Raw genomic sequence first — 20268 nt, 5'->3', positions numbered from 1 at the left:
AGGAAAGAAAAATCAGTGGTCTGACAGTTGATTATTTTACAACCATAATTTCAACCATGCAAATTCAGGTCGTGACTGCAGGAAGTGCAGTCACGAAAAAATAAGTTGCAAGTTATCAAGTCGGGATATTCTGAATTCAAATCTTGCAGAAGAGGAGAAATCCATTCTATTGAAACAGTAATATAAAATAGGACTGGAAATCAAGAGTACCAGATTACTAGACAGAAACATTTGAATGCACTTCAGAATCTGTCCTTTTTCTATAAACCGTGTGAAAAATGCCCATACTTATACTACAATGGTGTGCAAAACTTAAGGACCAACACCATTTCTAAAGGTTAAAACCACAAAATCTTTAGAAATGGTGTTGGTCCTTAAAAAGGACCACCCCGCAAACATCACTGAAAGGGATCGATATGGTGATCCAGGTGTTCTCGTCTGGAGAGGCGTTATCTTGGATGGACGCACACTACTCCAGATACTGGAAGGTAGTACTGTAACCAGTGCACGCTACTGTACTGAGGAAACCTTCCCCGTGTTCGTCTGTTCCGAGGTGCCACTGGCCCCGAGTTCGTGTTTATGGATCATAACGCCACACCCCATCGCACTGCAACTGTTGATATGTTTTGGAAAGTGAGGACATTGTTCGTATGGATTGGCCTGCCCGTTCCAGCGATCTAAGTGTCATCAAACATGTATGGGGAACTCTGGGGGATGCCTAGCATCACTTCCACACCCACCAGATAATGTTCACCAGCTGAAGATGGCACTGGCAGAGAAATGGACGATGTTACCACAAGAACTTATCAACAACATTGTTCTAAGTATGGACAGTTGGTGCAAAGCCTGCATCAACATTAGGGGTGGCCATATCTCCAACTGAGGACCACTTCTTTCCTTTGTTCCATCTTTGGCAGTGATGCATCTATATCATGGCAGCCAGTGCTATGTTGCCATTTTTCAATAAAGTCCCTCTGTACCATTTTGTTTCCGTTGTTGTTTCCTTCACCATTTCTTTACCTCACGAGGTTCCTTTGGTATACTTTTCCTATATCCAGGCCACTCCTATGAGAAGCTACAAGTGAAAACCTGACTGGTCCTTAAATTTTGCACACGTGTAGTCAAAATGAGATTTTTTGTGATGAGACGAGAGGGATACAGATCACTGCTCATCTTGCATATTGACCTCTCTTCCACATATGGGATAGATAGTTTGGCAGAAATATTCACCTGCAGGCAGGTGACTACAGAATAGGACAAGTTGCTATGCTACCATCTATCTTCCAAATCTCATCCTGAATTTAGGGCCAGATGTCATATGCTGTGCATCCCTTTGTGATCTTGTACTTCATTTTTGGCATAAATCTCCAGAAAAATATGCCATTTTGGTATATTTCTCCTAAAACTTTCTTCATATTTTGATAAAAATCGAAGACCTTTTCTACTTCCCCCTGTGATTGGCCTTCTTCCATTGTCCTACCAACCACTCCCCACTGTAATGAATCACTCATACTATGCCTGTCCACTGGACCATGAAACATTACTGACATGCTTGGTATTAGAGCTCAAGCAAACTGAGTGATGTAGTGAGGCCACTGTAATTTAAATAGAACTTTGCAAAACAGGGGAGAGGAACACTAGGTATGATATATCTCAGCCAAAACCAACTATGCAGCACTTGAATAAAAGGATACCAATACACGGTCTGGTATTTAAACTCACTTGTATTTTATGCAAATGAGCACATTAGAATGATGAGGGAAATCCATTAATAAATTTTTACAATTAGACATTGAGGAAAATTCCAAGCCTCTCCTACTATGATTACATACATCAGGACAACAGAACCTATTCACCATCGAAGTGGTATTAGCACAATGACAGAGCTAGTTATTTACTGCCTTATAGCACTTTACCAGTGCCAAAATATATATATATATTTAAATGAATGTTGGTTGCAGTTCCTATATATATATATGCAGTAATTAAATAATGTTAAAATGTAGAGGCCGTCCTGTAGTTTAAAAATCGATGCAATCCATGAACTAACCGAACCCTAGGCAACAATGGTTAAACATAAATATTAAATTCAATAAAACATATACATAATACGCCGTCCATAGGAAAAGATATTTTGCAAGGGACTATTACGAGGGCTAAACCCCTACAAAATACAAAACCCATGGCTGGCTGAGCTATCAGTTTCTGTTGTCATCTGCCTGTATAACTAGGACAAAAGAAGTCCATAATGACCCGTAGGATAGGTATAAAATAGAAATAATAATAGAAATTAATCTAATAAAAATTAAGTAGCTTAACTGTAAATTTGCAGAATACAGGCTGGATGACATTTAGCCCGACCGATAGCTGAAACAAAATAGTAAATAAGCAATGCTGAGAACCAAATAATTGTTGCCTAGGGTCCGATTGGTTCATGGATTGCATCGATTTTCAAACTACAGGACGTTTGAACTACATTTGAACATTATTTAATTACTGCATACATTCAAACTACATTTGAATACAAATATATAATTTTATACAAATTTGAATACAATATAATTTTATAATACAATGTACAAATATAATTTTATACAAATTTGAATACAATATAATTTTATAATACAATGTACAAATATAATTTTATATAAATTTGAATAAAAACTGCATACAAATAATGTTCAAACTACATTTGAACATTATTTAATTACTGCATACATTTAACGACGGATGTAATGTTCTATCGCTGATGGCATTAATCCGATTGGTTAATATTATAATATAAAATCCCTGTTCTTGCTTTAATAATTATAATATCACAGTTATACACTTTAGTAATTTTATTCTATATATCCATAGGGATTTGCCTGAATTTGACTTGTCTGCCAGGATACTTCCTATCCTACTTTTATTATTATCAGCTCCTCTTTTCCTGAGTTTGGGATGACGTTGTAGTCTAATTGCTGACTCTTCTGGCTTAACTTTGGTTTCATCTTTTGTACGTCTAATATGAGCTACTACACTTCTAACAACCATAAGATACTACGTCGGTCGCGTAGGTTAAACTGTACCGCGGATTCCACTGTGGCTATGGGTGGTCCGACAAGTAACCTAACTAGCCTAATAGCATCTAATTCTTTAGGCTATCTGGGGAACCGCGAAGTTAATGATACAGTTTGTAATTTATCATTAGATCTAAATACTACGAATATACCTAAGGATACACATAACAATCCTGATAATCAATACTTAAAATTCAATCCTTGCAGTAATAAGAGATGTCAAACCTGCCCATCTATGAACACCAAACATGTTTCCCACAATACCAATAATTCAGTATTCTGCCATGCTAGTGGCCTCATTTACCTCATTACTTGTAATACATGTCAGGTTAAATATATAGGACAAACTGGTGGAGAACTCCATATTAGAATAAATGTGCACAGATAACATATTAAAAACTTTGTTAACCAAAATGATATAGAACTACAACACTTCCAAGTACATAGCTTCAACAATATTACCATCATCATACTCAAAATAGAACATATTCACAATATTAACAGGAGAGATTGCTTCTACAGGGATGGGATACACTTAAATAGAAAGGGTGCAAGAATATTTGCTGATGCTATCGAGGCAGTGTTAGGTGGGTCGGAAAACTGCTAGCTTGGGGGGAGACAAAGACCAATAGATTGACAGTAGCCACTGGCAGAGGTGAAAGAGATTCTTGCACTGCTTCTATTAGAATGAGCAGAAGCCTGAAAAACAAGATGCATGGTATTTCAGAGACTGCTGGGAGCCATTGTGGTACAAGTAAACACATGGGTTGTGTTAGGGTAGCTAAGAATAGAAACAGGTGCAGGTATACTTGCGTGTACACCAATGCCAGGAGTTTAGTAAATAAATTTGATGAATTTGAGGTATTGCTCAAAACATCGAAGGCAGATATTGTTGGGATATCAGAGACGTGGTGTCACACAGATATAAGGGATGCGGAACTGCAATTTGGGGAGTACAACGTCTACAGAAAGGATAGACAGGATAGGAAGGGGGGAGGTGTTATGCTATTAGTTAAGAAACACATAAAAACCAAGGAAGTGAAGCCAGTCGACATCGCTGGACAGTGCAGTGTTGAGTCAGTTTGGTCTGACATAAACATTGGGAGATCAAAATTGAGAGTAGGAGTGTGCTATAGGCCTAATGACTCTGATGAGTATAATAAGGAACTGTACAGGGAAATAGAGTGGGCCAGTAAATCAGAGTGTCTTATAATGGGAGATTTTAATTTCCCAGATATTGACTGGAATTTGGGGGCTGGATACTCACACACTAGCAGGGCTTTTGTGGATTTATTGGATGATTGTTTTCTACATCAGCATGTTCGGGAGGCAACTAGAGGGAGTAATACTCTTGATTTGATTATCAGCAGTGATTCTTCATGCATTAAGAATCTGCAGATAAATGAACCACTAGGTGGCAGTGATCACAGTGTGCTGAAGTGGGATTTACTCAAAGAGGTAACTACCATTAGGGGTAAAGGGAAGGGTTATTGCTTCCGTAAAGGCGACTACGATGGACTGAGACAGTATTTAAATTCTATACAGTGGGACCAACTGATGATGTTACCAACAGCAAATTCAAAATGGGAAGCATTCAAAGAACTTATCTTGGAAGCTACTAGGCTTTACATACCAACTAAGAAATATTGTTCAAGGTTTAGGCCAAAATGGATGTCAGATGAACTAATGAGGCATATGGCAGAGAAGAAAAATGCATGCGATACTTACAAATTAACACATGACACAGAAGCCTATGATAGATACAAGTTGATATGCAACCAAGTTACAAAGGAGGTTAGGCAGGCGAAGGCAGATTACGAGAAATCCTTGGCAAGGGATGCAAAGAAAAACAGCAAAAGAGTTCTTTACTTATGTAAACTCTAGAAGGAAAGGGATGAATCAGATTGGTCCACTTGATATTGATGGGTCAAGTGTTGATGATCCTGCTCAGGTGGCTAACAAACTAAATGAATATTTTGCATCGACATTCACACATGAGGAGTTATTCAGCGAGGGGAATGCCAGAGGTGTATTCAACTCTAGCAGTAAGTTACAGAATCTTGAAATAACTGGGAGTAAAGTGGAGGAGAAACTGTTGAAGATAAACGCAAGAAAGGCACCCGGGGTGGATGGGATCTATCCAGTTATATTAAAGGAGGCAGCAAAGGAAGTAAGCAAACCCTTAGCCATAATTATGAGAGCTTCCTTGGACTCAGGGGAGGTACCCATAGACTGGAAATGTGCAAATGTGACCCCAATTCACAAAGGAGGATCAAAGGCTGACACAAGTAATTATAGACCTGTGAGCTTGACTTCTGTTCCAGGAAAATTAATGGAGGCACTGGTTAAAGACGCACTGCAGGATCATTTAGACAAGACTTCACTTATAGCTCAGACACAGCATGGTTTTGTTAAGGGGAAGTCTTGCCTGACCAACTTGATTGGATACTATGATGCAGTCACAAAAGAACTGGATGCAGGGAATAACTTTGATATTATATACTTGGATCTTAGAAAGGCTTTTGATACTGTTGCACATGCAAGACTGCTACACAAATTGGAGCAGTGTGACATTGGAGGCAAATTGCTGCTATGGATAAAGGGGTGGTTGAGGGGGAGAAGACAGAGAGTGGTAATCAATGGACACTGCTCATCGTGGACTGATGTTATTAGTGGAGTCCCTCAGGGCTCAGTGTTGGGTCCATTATTGTTTTCTGTATTTATAAATGATATTGATGATGGTATATCGGGATTAATGTCGAAGTTTGCAGACGATACAAAGGTTGGCAGGGTTGTCAAGGACACTACTGACACTATGCTTCTGCAACAGGATCTGGAAAGGTTGAGCAGATGGGCTGAGAGGTGGCAAATGAAGTTTAACATTGACAAATGTAAAGTACTACACATGGGAAACAGCAACCCCAGAGCAACGTATCAACTCTATGGTACAACACTGACAGTGGTAGAGAATGAAAGGGACTTGGGGGTGGTTGTGCAGGCAGATATGAAGTTCTCTGAGCAGTGCAGACGGGCTGCAAGAGTAGCTCATGGAGTATTGTCAATGATATACAGGAATTTTTCCAGCAGGGATAAGGAGGTGATTATTCCATTGTATAAGGCGATGGTCAGGCCACACCTAGAGTACTGTATACAGGTCTGGAGGCCTCATTTCAAGAAGGATGTAGAGCTGCTGGAACGAGTACAGAGAAGGGCAACAAGATTAGTGAATGGAACAAAGGGGTGCTCTTACGAAGAAAGGCTTAAGTTTTGCAAATTACAGTGTCTGGAGACTAGGCACCAGCGAGGTGATCTGATAGAGGTGTATAAAGCCTTGAATGGTTTAAGCATGCTCAATGCTGATGGGATTCTTCCTCTAGCTCAGAATAATCACCTGAGAGGGCATAAATTCAAATTGAGGAAAGACAGATGTAGGATAGACGTGCGGAAATTTGCCTTTAGCCAGCGGGTGGTTGGTTGGTGGAACAGACTTCCATCCCTTGTGGTGGAGGTTGATAGCCTAAATAAGTTTAAGGCTCAGCTGGACAGGTATTTTGAACGAACAGAGGGGTGAAGTGGAAGTGGTTTTTTTTTTTTTTTTTTTTTTGGCTGATGCTGCATAAGCTTGCTTTCTTGCATCAAATGCCTCTACTAATGCTAATGCTAATGCTATTAGAATTGAACGAGAAAATTTCAATATCTTAAAATTTAAAACTCTCTACCCCTATGGCCTCAACAGCATTTTCAACGGACATAATTATAACAATAGCAACATGGATACCTGTGTTTATAAACTTTTTCATATGGCCAAAAAGACCAGCATCTAAACCTGCACTTAGAAAGAAATGTACCTCCAATAATATTAATACTAATAATAACAATAAAACACACACTAAGTATATTTTAGGCAGGTTTACTGAAGTTATTGAATCATGGGATGAACCTATTATATATATCAAATACATACATGATATCGTATTCGGCCTTAAGCACAGTAAACTTAAAGCTTTGGTAAAAATCAACTGGACTTATCTACACCGTAACCAACATTTAGACCACTTACTCAAGGATATCTTCAGTATCGCTTGGGTAATAAACCAGCTATCTCTAACATTTATATAATTATTAAAATCGGTAATATTATATTTGATAGCTTACCTTTTAATGACATTATCAATAAACACATAAATGATCTACATGTTAAAAATAAGAATATAGTAACCAGGTTTAAGTATAATAAACCTTTTGGGCTTATATAACTATAAACAGCTAGCCTGTAACTTAGATAATGGCTACAAGGAGGCCATATGCAACTGCCACTTACCACAATACCACGATTATGTGGATACGCACCATAAACATGTTATTACGGGAGACCTTAATTTGGTTCCTGACTCCGAACTGCGTTTATTACTATCGTATGGTTTTAAATATAGACCTAATGCTAATAAAATTACCAAACAGTTACATTCGGACCTTATGCAATTCTGCTTAAAACTAGCCTATAAACATAATTTACCACTAGAGGCTTTCTATAAATGGTTGGTACTTACACATACTGACTTTAATCAGTATATACATATGACCCATAATACCAATCGGACTATTAAAATATTTGATCTACACAAAATCAAACAGCAGTTAAAGAAATTACAAGCTAATTTTATCATAACCACTGTAGACAAGGCCGCTAACAATTACAGTTTCATATGCAAAAAATTCTATGCCACACTATTACAAAACGAACTAAATAGCAGTACTACGTACACTAGAATAAATAGTAACCTTGGCACTATCACTAAAAAGCTACTAGCCATACAAAAAAAGTTAAAACTGAATAACTACAACACCAACTTCCCTTATTTATAAGGTATAACCAAGTTTCACAAAATCGCCTATAAGTTTCAGATTTATAACATCATGTAGGAATAGCTATGCTAAAGTCCCACATAAAAAGGTAGTTGACCTGCTAAGCATCATTTTTAATACATTGGACTTTACTAGAATTATTAATAACAATAGCCCAATTTTAGAATTCTTGAAAGGTAATAAACATAACATCAAATATATTAGCACTTTTGATTTTAAAAACTTATTTACTAGCATTCCACATGATCGTTTAAATTTAGTTTTAAAAAAAAAATATTACACAGATTATAGTAATATCTTACCTTGCCAACGCAATTACTGGGATAATTTATTAAATCTTTGCTGATCTAATAGTTACATCTATAACGGTAGCAATGTTTTCATACAGCATACAGGCATTGCTATGGGGGCGTGTAGCTCTTGCCTAATTGCTAACCTGTATTTACACCATTTTGAAAATAATTTCAGTAAAGATATTATCATGTATAGATATATTGACGACCTAATTGTGATTAATTCATGCAGAAGCTACTAAATATTACCCACAGGAATTGGTTCTAGAGGTTACTAACAAGAACGGTACTAATAAAGCTACCTATCTGGATATAGACATACATATAAATAATAATTATTTATATGCTAAGGTATATGACAAACGCAGCGAATTTAAGTTCAAATCTATAGACCTAACTAGTTGGTTTACTAATATCCCTATACGTATCCATAAAAACATTATAGTTTCCCAATGTATCAGAAGGATAAAAATTTGCAACAATACAAGCGATATTATCGACCTCAAACAAAAATTAGTAGGTAACGGTTTCCCGCATAATTTTATTATGAAGAATATGTATACAGCCATGTCTATAGCCCTTAATAAATACCACGATAACATAAACCTTTTGGAAACTATAGCAGCTGTTAGGCAGCTTTAACATTGAATATATATGTATTGTAATCTTTGGTTTTTGGATTTATAATTATCGGAATCTTGGAATTTGGTTTATTACATCGGTATCTGTTACGAGTAACGGTTTCTACATAGCCTATGTATATACACAGTAGGTACTGCTGTAGTAACACGACATATATAGCTTACACTCATTGAAAAAGTCGTACCTACATGTGTTACTACAGTAGGAATTAATTGCTTTCCTCTTCTACTACTGAGAACTTAATTGGTTCTGCTTTCTGCTTTCACCACGATAGAGGGCGTTTCCTATCCATTTATCTAGTTATTGCATTTTTGTAGCTGCTTGGCACATCTGAGGTGGCGCTGTCTTCACCTATGTGTATATACGTGTGCTGTTTAATGCTGTATTACCTTTGTGTTTGCACCATGGGTATATCCTACTCCACATAACCCTAACATTTTCACTACGAATTTTGCCTATTTGGCGTTTAGAATTTTATATTAGGAATTAGCCATTCCGGTGTTCCATTATTCGATATATATTACTATCTTTTACCGACTCTTCTTACCATACCAGGATCCCTTTCTTATAGGGTCGGGAAGTTAGGCTCCCGGTAATATCCGATGTATAATCGTATAAACACTTTTCCTTTTAACTATCTTATTCCTTTTTTCATACCTCATGAACTATTAGAGTAATTCGAGGGGGATTGAGGTACTATTACTTTAACTAGCCTTCTCTCCGTTCTCCTTTCGTTACCTAATTTAACTTATTATGTTTAGCAGATTATTTGGTTCTCAGTATTGCTTATTTACTATTTTGTTTCAGCTATCGGTCTGTATTCTGCAAAATTACAGTTAAGCTACTTAATTTTTATTAGATTAATTTCTATTATTATTTCTATTTTATTTTATACCTATCCTACGGGTTATTATGGACTTCTTTTGTCCTAGTTATACAGGCAGATGACAACAGAAACTGGTGGCTCAGTCAGCCATGGGTTTTGTATTTTGTAGGGCTTTAGCTCTCGACAAAGTCCCTTGCAAAGTATCTTTTCCCATGGACGGCGTATTATGTATATGTTTTATTGAATTTAATATTTATGTTTAACCATTGTTGCCTAGGGTCCGGTTGGTTCATGAATTGCATCGATTTTTAAACTACAGGATGGCCTCTACATTTTAACATTATTTAATTACTGCATATATTTAACTATGGATGTAATGTTCTATCGCTGATGGCATTAATCCGATTGGTTAATATTATAATATAAAATGCCTGTTCTTGCTTTAATAATTATAATATCACAGTTATACACTTTAGTAATTTGATATCTATATGTATATATACACACTGTTTTTTTTTTGTAAAAAAATAGGTGCCGGTACTTTTTCTTTGCTACCAGGAAAAATTGAAAATTAAAAGAATATTAAAAGTACTCTAAAATTTTTTTCCTGATATTGTTACTTTCGTAGTAATGTTTTTGGAATAAGAACAAATTTAGTATATTAACACAGTCTATTAAGTATAAATTAATTATTCAAGTATATATAGAAAAATAAGTAAATAAATCGGTCAACTACTGAGTGTCGGGCATTCAGGTCGTTAGTGTAGTATCTCAAATAGAGCTTTATGGTAACTGGAAAAAAGTTTCTAGCACCCCAGCTTGGCCTAAAACTTAGGAAATAACGAAAACGTTGCCTATTTGAGTCTTTCCAGTTGTTGTGAATGCCAAAGGTGGGAGAAGCGACTCTGACTTCTTCCTGGAGACGCGATTAAAGTCTCGGGGGAGAAGCGACTGGCAGGTGAGGGCTGTGCAAGACTGTGCAGGCGCCTCTCCACCACTAACGCCTCAACACTGGCTGTCTGAGTATCTCCTTGCCGGGACAACTCCAGCTTTGAAAATTGTTAAAAATACTTCTGGTCCCAAAATTTATAAATGACCTTTATAGAATTATTAACTAACTATTTAGCAACCTTTCTATCACCAAAAGGAGAGTTACTTAGTACAAAGAAGCGCGCTATCGAAGTGCAATAAAAAATTGGTTTTTTAATTTTAACTAATTTTTAATCCTAATTTTTTAATTCTAACTAATTTATCATTTAATTATAAATGATAGATTTCAATCGGAATAGTTTTCTCTTGATAAGCATTGAATGATGCATAGCTAATGTGATTTTTAAATTTTTAGCTCCATTAGCTACGGAAATAGAGGGGGACATGAAAATTACTCACATTTTCCTGTCTGGTGCTGCCATTTTTAATTTTAAAATTATATTTTAAACGTACTTGTTGAGCTCTTTCCAATGGTGTAGCTATAGGTTGTCAACATTTCTATCACCACACATTTAACCCCCCTCCATTCCACTTGAATTGACATTCAAGTCAAAATAGGTTGAGTGGTTCCAGAGATACAATGCTGTGACAGACGGATGGACAGGCAGACAACCGAGTGACATTTTAAGGGTCCTTGGTTAGACTATGGCCCCTAAAAATAAGTAAAAATAATTTTATAATAGTTATTGTAGAATAAATTTTTATTGTTTTCATCTGACACCCTATGCTAACTTCTTTTCTTCCTCTTTGTGTGTCGGTTGCTGAATGACAATTCCAAAGCAGCCATGAATAGACATATTTTGCTGGATTGAAGTGGGTCAGCGGTGGGCATACAATTTTAAGAAAGAGTAGTGAAGAAACTGTTTTTGTCATCAACGAAGCTCTGGTTGGGCTGACAATCCGATTCATTTGTGAAAATCCTCGTTCACATTCAATTGATGAAATTGGTATCATACTCTGAGTGTCCATCAAATTCTACAATTCTTCCAAAACCATCTTTTCAATTAGGTATCCCTTAAATCCACGAATTGCATTTAACTGTAACCTAATTGACAATTTTCTAACTTCATTTTCACCAAATGCCAACAATTCATGCTTAGGTTTAATACCTTAGTTGTCCTCATTTTCCTTCTCTCATCATCAGTATTGTCACTAGTTCTTAAATTTAAATTGTATCTTTTTTCTTTTTTTTGAAACTGACCAAAATGTCAGTGTCATTCGGATATTCAGGTACTGTGACCGTGTAAACAGAGATAGGGAAAATTTACGGAAAAATGTGGATAACGCACTTCTGTGAAACAACAGATTATTTGTCGGGGTAAAAGAAAATCACTTTTCTAATTCTTGAACGGGGTGCTTACAGTTGATTCACAAAGGTGTCCAACCTACGGCCCGCCCAGAAAGTGAACTAAAACAGCATTTTAAATTTTGTTAATTATCAAAAAAAATCTCATTAAATGTTTTGTTCAGTAAATGTAATTGTGTATTGTACTTAATAAAATTTTCGAATATTTTCAATTTTACTTTTACATGCAACAAGATATGGAAAATGTAACACTAAAGAAATCTAACTGAATTTTTTTGAATATGGCCCCTGTATAGGAAATGCTTAGACACCACTGCAGTAGGTAGACCAGAACCCATTGGGAATACGCCTTGATCTGCTCACTCACAGAGAAGTAATATATGTTACTATTCTGTGTGCTCACTGCAGACCAGCACAACTTCTCCGTATGTGGGGCAGGTAGTCGGATAGTTTTTACCAGATACCACTAAGTTGTAGAATGGTAATCCCTCCAGCTCTCTTAATTCGTGCAGCAGCACTAATTGTCTAAAGGCCAGAAGTTCAAACAGGGCATACTGAGTTAATTCTCTCCTAATCCGTTCGCTATATGAAAATTTTCTTGCTCAACGGAAACTATTTTAAATGCAACTTCGAAGGGGAATTCAAAATAATTAAACAGAGGTCCAACTGAGTAATTCAGAATTATAAAAATGGTTATACAGTTTTATATAGAAAATATCTTAACAATAGACAGTGAAAAATGTAAATTAAGTTAAATAATTTTAAGCTTATTTGAATAGTAGATAAACATATGAAAAAAATTTATGGAATATTACACATTTCAAAGTACACTGCATCCAAATGTCACACGTCACTGTTAATAAAGGTGCCGGTACATCGTACTGTTGCGTACCACCACAAAAAAAAGCACTTTGTGTATATATACACATACACCGATGAGCCAAAACATTATGACCAGTGAGTCGTTGTGCAATTCGAAGCAACTGCAGGTGAACTACGGTGCGGGTCAGGACACGGTATAAAACACATGATACTCAGCTCTGTTACTCTTGTTTTTCAAATGGGAAAAGCAGCAGACTTACGCAAGTTTGACAAAGGCCAAATTGTAATGGCCAGATGACTGGGTCAGAGCATATCTGAAACGGCATGGCTGGTGGGGTGCTCACAGCCGTAGTTAGTACCTACCAAAAGTGGTCCAAGAAGGGGAAGCCCATGAACTGCCGACGAGGTGTTGGAAGACCACAGCTCATCGATACTCAAGGTGGGTGAACTCTCCTGATGGTATGTGGCAACAGAAGGGCAACTGTGGTGCAAATAGCCAGCAATTGGAATGCTGGTGATGGTAGTAATGTGTTACAACATACATAGTACATCAAATGAGACTGCGTAGCCACATGCCACTGAGTGCCCATGCTAACCACAGTTCATTGGCAAGTGCCTAAAATGGGCACAAAGCATAGAAACTTGACCTTGAGTGATTGGAAGGTCGTCTGGTCTGATGAATCATGTTTCCTGTTGTACCATGTGGACGGCTGGGTATGTGTGCATCGTTTACCCGGGGAAGTGATGACGCCTGGATGCACCATGGGACGAAAATAAGCTGGTGGCAGCAGTGTCATGCTTTGGGCAATGTTCTGCTGGGATACGCTTGGTCCAGTCATCCATGTGCTGGACACTGACATCTACCACCACCTACCTAAACATCATTGCTGACCAGGTACACCCTTTCATGGCAATGGTCTTCCCTTCTGGTGGTGCAGTGCCATCTTTCAGCAGGATAATGTGCCATGCCACACCGCCCAGATTGTTTGAGACTGGTTCACAGAACACGAGGAAGACTTCCAGGTATTGCCGTGGCCTCCAAATTCCACAGACATCAAGCACCTTGGTTTGTGTTGGAACAGCAACTCCAATCTGCGGCATCTCAACCAGGGACCTTACGGGAGTTAAAGGATCTGCTGGGTATGTGTTGGTACCAGATACCACAAGACACATTTAGAAATATTGTAGCGTCCATGCCTCGCTGGGTATGAGCTGTTTTGGCTGCATGTGGAAGACCAACGTCATATTAGGTAGGTGGTCATAATGTTTTGGCTCATTGGATTATATAAAAATTACTCATTGCTCTGGGAAATCTCCAAAACTTAATTTCTTTTTTAAGCTAAATATCAGTATCTTTCAACATTGTCATTAATATAAATTGTACATTTATAAAATTTATTTACAGGCAATGATAATATTTTTGCTCTAACCAATCAAAAGGCTTGTTCTATACGATTTGACTTAAAGGATTTAGATGGAAATTATCGCTATGCTGTTTATGATAGCTTCTGGATAGAGAGTGAGGATCAGGATTATCAACTTCATGTTAGCAATTACAAAGGAAATGCAGGTAAGCTATAGTGAGCACCACAAGGGCATTTATATTTGTGAGAATGTTTTTCGTGTTCTTTGTAACCCTAATAAACCCCATGTACTGTAGCTGCTTATAACAATACTTTTCTCATGAATTTTTACAATTAGATATTAGGTTAGTTCAAACACTTCACACAACTTTCCCATAAGATTACACGCATTTGTAAATGTTGCAGACAGTGTTTGTTTTTTACTAATACATAATCAATTTTCAAAAATTACCAATATGCTTACTGCAGCAATCTAGTGCTATGTATCTTTGTATTGTGGTTTTTAAGTATTTTGTTATGCATTTATTTTGTTTGATAGCAGAAATACAAAGACATCAAGACATCAATAAAGTTTGAAGTAAGAAAACATAATCCACTCTACACTTAGTAAGATTGGATTCTGTTATTTTTTGATATATTGGACTGGGCTTGGCAAGTTTGGTGTCATTAAACATGTAAAATGTACTAGTTTATTTTTTCACTGGTTGGTGATGCACCTTATCAGAAGACTTCTGTAAGATGGAGTATGCTACTCAGCAGCAGCATGTTTTATACATATGAAAAGATTTTCTTAAATTGGTGGTTTTTTACAGTGCAATGAGATTTTAAAGTAAAATCTGGTCACAGGAAACATGGAATGCACATTTTCCTGACAAGGCTTGGCAAGATCACGTGATTCTTCATTTCCTAAATGAAGATTTTAATGACAGGATCATCTGTAATTGATATCTTAGATAATATGGGACTGGACTGTTTTGGCCATGCTTGCTGGAGCTGAATTCCTATGACTACTTCCTTTGGGGATTCATGAAGGACAATGTCTATAAGGATAATCCATATACCAGTAAAAAAACTGAAAGATGACACATCACAGCTGCTACCTCTGAAGAAATAGTGACTGCAGTTAAGGTAAACTGCAGTCACTACCCCTATAAAACTTTAATTTAAAATGAACACACTGAGAATAAAAGAGAAATATAAGAAAATATTTTTATACAAACCTTTGTACAAACCTTTACAAAAGAAATTCAAAACAATGCCCACATGCATGCAAGCAGGCATTTATGTGTCTGTGCATGTTTATGAAGATATGAATTTAGCCTATCTCACTTAATTGGAATTTATGTTCATAATGGCTTCCATTAGTTCTTGAAGTTTGTAGGGAATCTGCTATGTAAACAGCACAGCAGTTTTCATTTCTCATTAGAGAAGAGTGCAGAGATATAAGGTCAAGGCGATGCAAGGAAACAAATGCTTTGTGTAATGAGTCTGCATACAAGCATTTCCTGGAACAGTGGCATAGAGACAGAAGTATGTGAAGTGGGAATAAGGGAGATATTCTTAAGGGAAACATTCACTTCTAATTTCATCTTCATTTAACTGTCTGATGAAGGGATAAATAGTGGAGTCAGTAGATTTCTGCACTTGTCCCTCAAAAAATATACGACTGATTATCTGCTAATGGATCTCCTTTTCACATGCTATTTATAGAAGTTAGCTACCCCAGCTGTCAATCCCTCTAATATTTTACCTAATTCTTCCTTAATTTATTCAGACAACCCACTTTCAAAACACTACGTGGAAATTTGTTCCAACAATCAATCTTTCTCCTGCTGAAAGAATTTTTGCATGTTGATTGTCTATCCTGCAACCATCTGTTTTCAATTTAAACTTGTCTCCTTATATGTGTTTTTCAAAAAAGAGTGTCATCAGCATTTAATTTTTCAATCCACTTAAAGCTTTAAACACTTCAATCAGGTATTCTTGCAGGTGTGTAATCCAGACACTGTAGTTTACCAAACTGAAATCTTTCTTGGTAAGGGTAGCCCTTTGTGTCCCTGACTAACCTTGTTGCTCTTCTCTGCACCCATCCCAATAGATCCATATCCTTTCTAAAATGAGGCTTCCAGACCTGTATGTGGTATATCATTGATTATTGCTTTCATACAATTAAGCTAAAGGACACCATTAGTATATACATATTTACTCTACACACATTCCCCAAAATGGTAGTCAAAACTTCAACAGGTTGTTAATCAACATGATTTAGAGTTCAAAATGTTATGTGCACATGTATACAATGTACTTGTTACTGAAAACTGGGTAAATAGAAATTGTGGCAATACTATTTAGTTTTAAAAAGAAAAAAATTTCATCATAAGAAATTTAAATTAGATTTACTGGTAAATCAGAAATTAAATGGCAGTTTTTTTGAATTCCTAATTGAATTCTGTCGTCAGTCAGGGATTAGATTCATATCATTAATGATCAATTTGAAATTTGTTAATTATCAAATTTTTAAATGATTAAAAAATAAACTATCATATTTCTAAAAATAATAATCATCACAATATTAAAGATTAAATTTCAAAACTGATTATCAGTAATACAAATACAACTGCTAGTTTGACGAAGACAGAATCCAATAAAAAATTCAGAAATGTTATCACTTTAATTTAGATATTATGACAGCTTAATTTTATCTTGCCCTACAATAAATCTACCATATATGCCAAGTGTGAAATCCTAAGCTTGGATTAAAAGCACATGCTTATTTATTGTCAATGCATTTACAATCTAATTACACATATATTTTTACACAAATAGATAGTTTCTCACCTTTCAAAATGTCAATTTTTTTCGTCTTCTTCATCACAAAAACAATTGATCAAAAACATTTTGATAAAAGATGCAAAATAGCTGCCACCACAACCTCTATGTGCAGCCTTGAATATCCAAGTACATTCCTCATCTGTGAATTTTGTTATATGCTACCACCACCAATGCAGCAATTAGGATAATACCAATTCAGGTATACATGTGGGGGGGGGGGGTTCAAATTTAAAAACTGAAATGCTTTTATCTCTGTAATATTTGAGAATTGATACATGCCTATCACCTTCTAAAGTTTCTTCATTATTTTGAAGAACATCTTGTATAGGTCTGTGTGCATGTACACTATATAACTGCTATGTACATAGTAGATATACACATATAGTGTATATTTTAGCCATGATGCAAATAAAATGATATTGTTAAGCAAAGAACAAAAGTAAATGAATACTGAGGAAGAGAAAAGGGGAGAATAAATTTATTATAGAAGGTATAATTAAATGATAAATTTTCATTTAGTAATTTAAAAATCAATTTAAATTTTATCATTTAATTACACCTTCTATAAAATTTATCAACAATTATATCTTCCCCATCCCTTTCTATTCTTCAATATTTGTTTACTTTTATCTTCAGATTTTTTTTGCTCTATACTGTCATTTTATTTACATCAATATTAATTAGCAAGGTGAGAAAAAGGTCATTTAAAATACAATAGGTCATTTATATGCATCCCAGCTAAAATAACCTAAGAATTTTTGTAGGAAAATATTTTACAAATTTTTGAGTGTGATAAAAACTAATGAGAATTACCATAAGCATTTTGAAAATACGAGTGTTATTAAATCTCACTAGAATCAGAACACTATATTCATTTCAACAGAAGATAATGCTATATGTGCTAAGCAAGCTCTAGATCACCCCCCCCCCCCAAATCCACAAGACAGTTAATTTGCTCATTGAAGTTGTGTGGTGTGAGACAATTTTCAAGATCAGTGAACATAAGTGAAAACTATGTTTATCAAGCCACTGACAAGACAGTTAATTTGCTCACTGAACTTGTGTGAGACAATTTTCAAGATCAATAAACATAAGTGAAAACTTGATCAAGCCACTGAGAACCCTAGTATCCAATCTGAAAAGGAATTAGCCCCTCCAGAAGTTACTATTTGGCTGAAGTTTATTGAGGTGATCATTGGATGATTTTATTTTTTCCAATAGAAACATTACCTCATAAACTATTTTATCAATGTTACAAAATTTTGCTTTTACTAAAATTGAAGGAAAAGGCCTTTTTATGCAGGATGGTAATGAACGTTATTCTCTCAATTTTAGGAAATTCATAAATGAAAAATTACCAAACAAGTGAATCAGGTGCCCTATTAAATGACAGTCCAAGTCAACAGATTTTTTTTTTTCTATGGGGCTATTTAAAACAGCTCATCTATTCCAAGAAACCTTGTACTGTAGAACCGACAAAAGTGAAAACTAAAGAATGTGACACATCTGAATGTATGTTCCGTTAAAAAAATTACAAAACATACCAAGACATGCTTTCATACAATTTAAGCTAAAGGACATCATTTTCAGACGCCAAATTTGGTTTCTATTATAATGGTTTTATGCATCAAGTCAGTTGGATTGTTACCTATGTGAGGATAGAAACATAACATTATTTTTTGCTTACTTTATTATTTTATTTTTTTTGGCAAGTACAGCAAAAGACTGTTGCTTCCTAGCATTATATGGCTAATACTTAAATGATTTCCAAAGAACTGAAAGTGCATCCTGAATTTTTCGCTCACCTTGTATGTTAACAACAACATTCAGGGTTGACTGCTTTAATACCCTCTGATATCAATTGCCTATTTTTATTTATTCTCATTATTTTTCTATTTAATTATGCAAATAGTATAATAGGGTAATGAATGTACATGCGTACGTATCTAAAAATATTTAGATTAAAATTTACTATGTATACCATAGCAAATATAATTATTTCTTTTTCAGGCGATTCTTTTACCTCACATCACCAAATGCCATTTTCAACAAAAGATAGGGATAATGACAATGATGGCGGCAACTGTGCAGAGCAGTATAAAGGTGCATGGTGGTACAACAAATGTCACGAGTCCAACTTGAATGGACAGTATCTAAATGGTTATCATGCAACATTTGCCGATGGAATTGAATGGCGTGCATGGAGAGGATATAATTATTCACTCCCATTTACAGAAATGAAGATAAGATCTACAAATTTCATTAAACTTTCTTCGAATCACCATATCATGCCTCGGTAAAAGACAACCAGTGGATACTAACACCATCTCAGCGCAACTTCAAATCACCTACAATGATGTCATTCTCATCTTAAACATAATCAGATTTGTTTGAAATCAACAAATGAGTGAAAGTGACTTTATGAGTAAATTATAAAATAAATGTATTGTAGAAAGCATTCAAACATGAATAAAAATTTATTTATCTCCATTTTTACCCCTGTGATTTTCCTTTGAGAAAAGGCTCATGAAGTATGCTGTCACTATATATTTGAAATTTTTAACAAGATATAAAAAATTAAAAATGAAGACATGAATATGTTACCTATTTCTTTAATATGCCATATATTCTAAGTGTACTTTTTTTTTTAGAATAACAGTGATTTAAAGTTATTTTAAAAATAAATTTACTCTTAGTAAATAGTATTTACTGTTTAAGACTGATTTTCATTTTTAGAAGAAAGAGGTTGCTGAAAATAAAGTTGAAAAAAAAAAAATTAAAATTCTTTTTTCATGAGAAAGCTTGGAGAGTGGAGAACATACTTAAACTACATACTGAGAATATATGGAATAAACATCTCAGCAGCCTAAACAAAAAATAGTTTATTGTTATGGAATATGTTCAAATCCCACTTAACAGCTGTAAAAAATGGTTGAAAATCAACAACACTGACACAGTACAACAGGCTTGCATCATTATTCAACCATTCAATACAAACCATGATTGAAGTAAAGCAAAGCAAACCTATGTGAAAAGGAAAATGGGATCCTTAATGATGTTCTCAAACATAAACTGCAGCCATTATCAACCCACTCCAGGACGGAAGAATCCTCAACAATTCATGTTGAGGGAAATGGACCATAATCTGCCACGCTGGTCCAGTGCGGGTTGGCAGATTGCCGTATTTAGCAGTCAGGGGCTTGAACCCCGGTCTACTCAAGGAGCATGTGCTACTTCACTCTCGCTCACTTGGCTACAGAGGCCA

General features: G+C 35.6%; 1 protein-coding gene across 1 annotated transcript in view; it reads left to right on the top strand.

Annotated features, from left to right (window-relative positions):
* Positions 1-19424, top strand: part of LOC150082704 (techylectin-5A-like) — a 44740-nt gene extending 25316 nt beyond the window's left edge. Inside the window, exons 5-6 of the mRNA XM_090377574.1 lie at positions 14213-14377; positions 19014-19424. Coding sequence (XP_090233700.1) covers positions 14213-14377; positions 19014-19303 — 455 coding nt within the window. The 3' untranslated portion in view covers positions 19304-19424. The remainder of the gene's footprint in view (positions 1-14212; positions 14378-19013) is intronic.
* The last annotated feature ends 844 nt before the right edge of the window (positions 19425-20268 follow it).

This window comes from Mastigoproctus giganteus, chromosome 7, assembly GCF_048544385.1.
Source record: "Mastigoproctus giganteus isolate SK-2022 chromosome 7, ASM4854438v1, whole genome shotgun sequence".
In the NCBI taxonomy this organism is placed as follows: domain Eukaryota; kingdom Metazoa; phylum Arthropoda; class Arachnida; order Uropygi; family Thelyphonidae; genus Mastigoproctus; species Mastigoproctus giganteus.
This window is presented reverse-complemented; position numbering and strand designations above follow the sequence as displayed.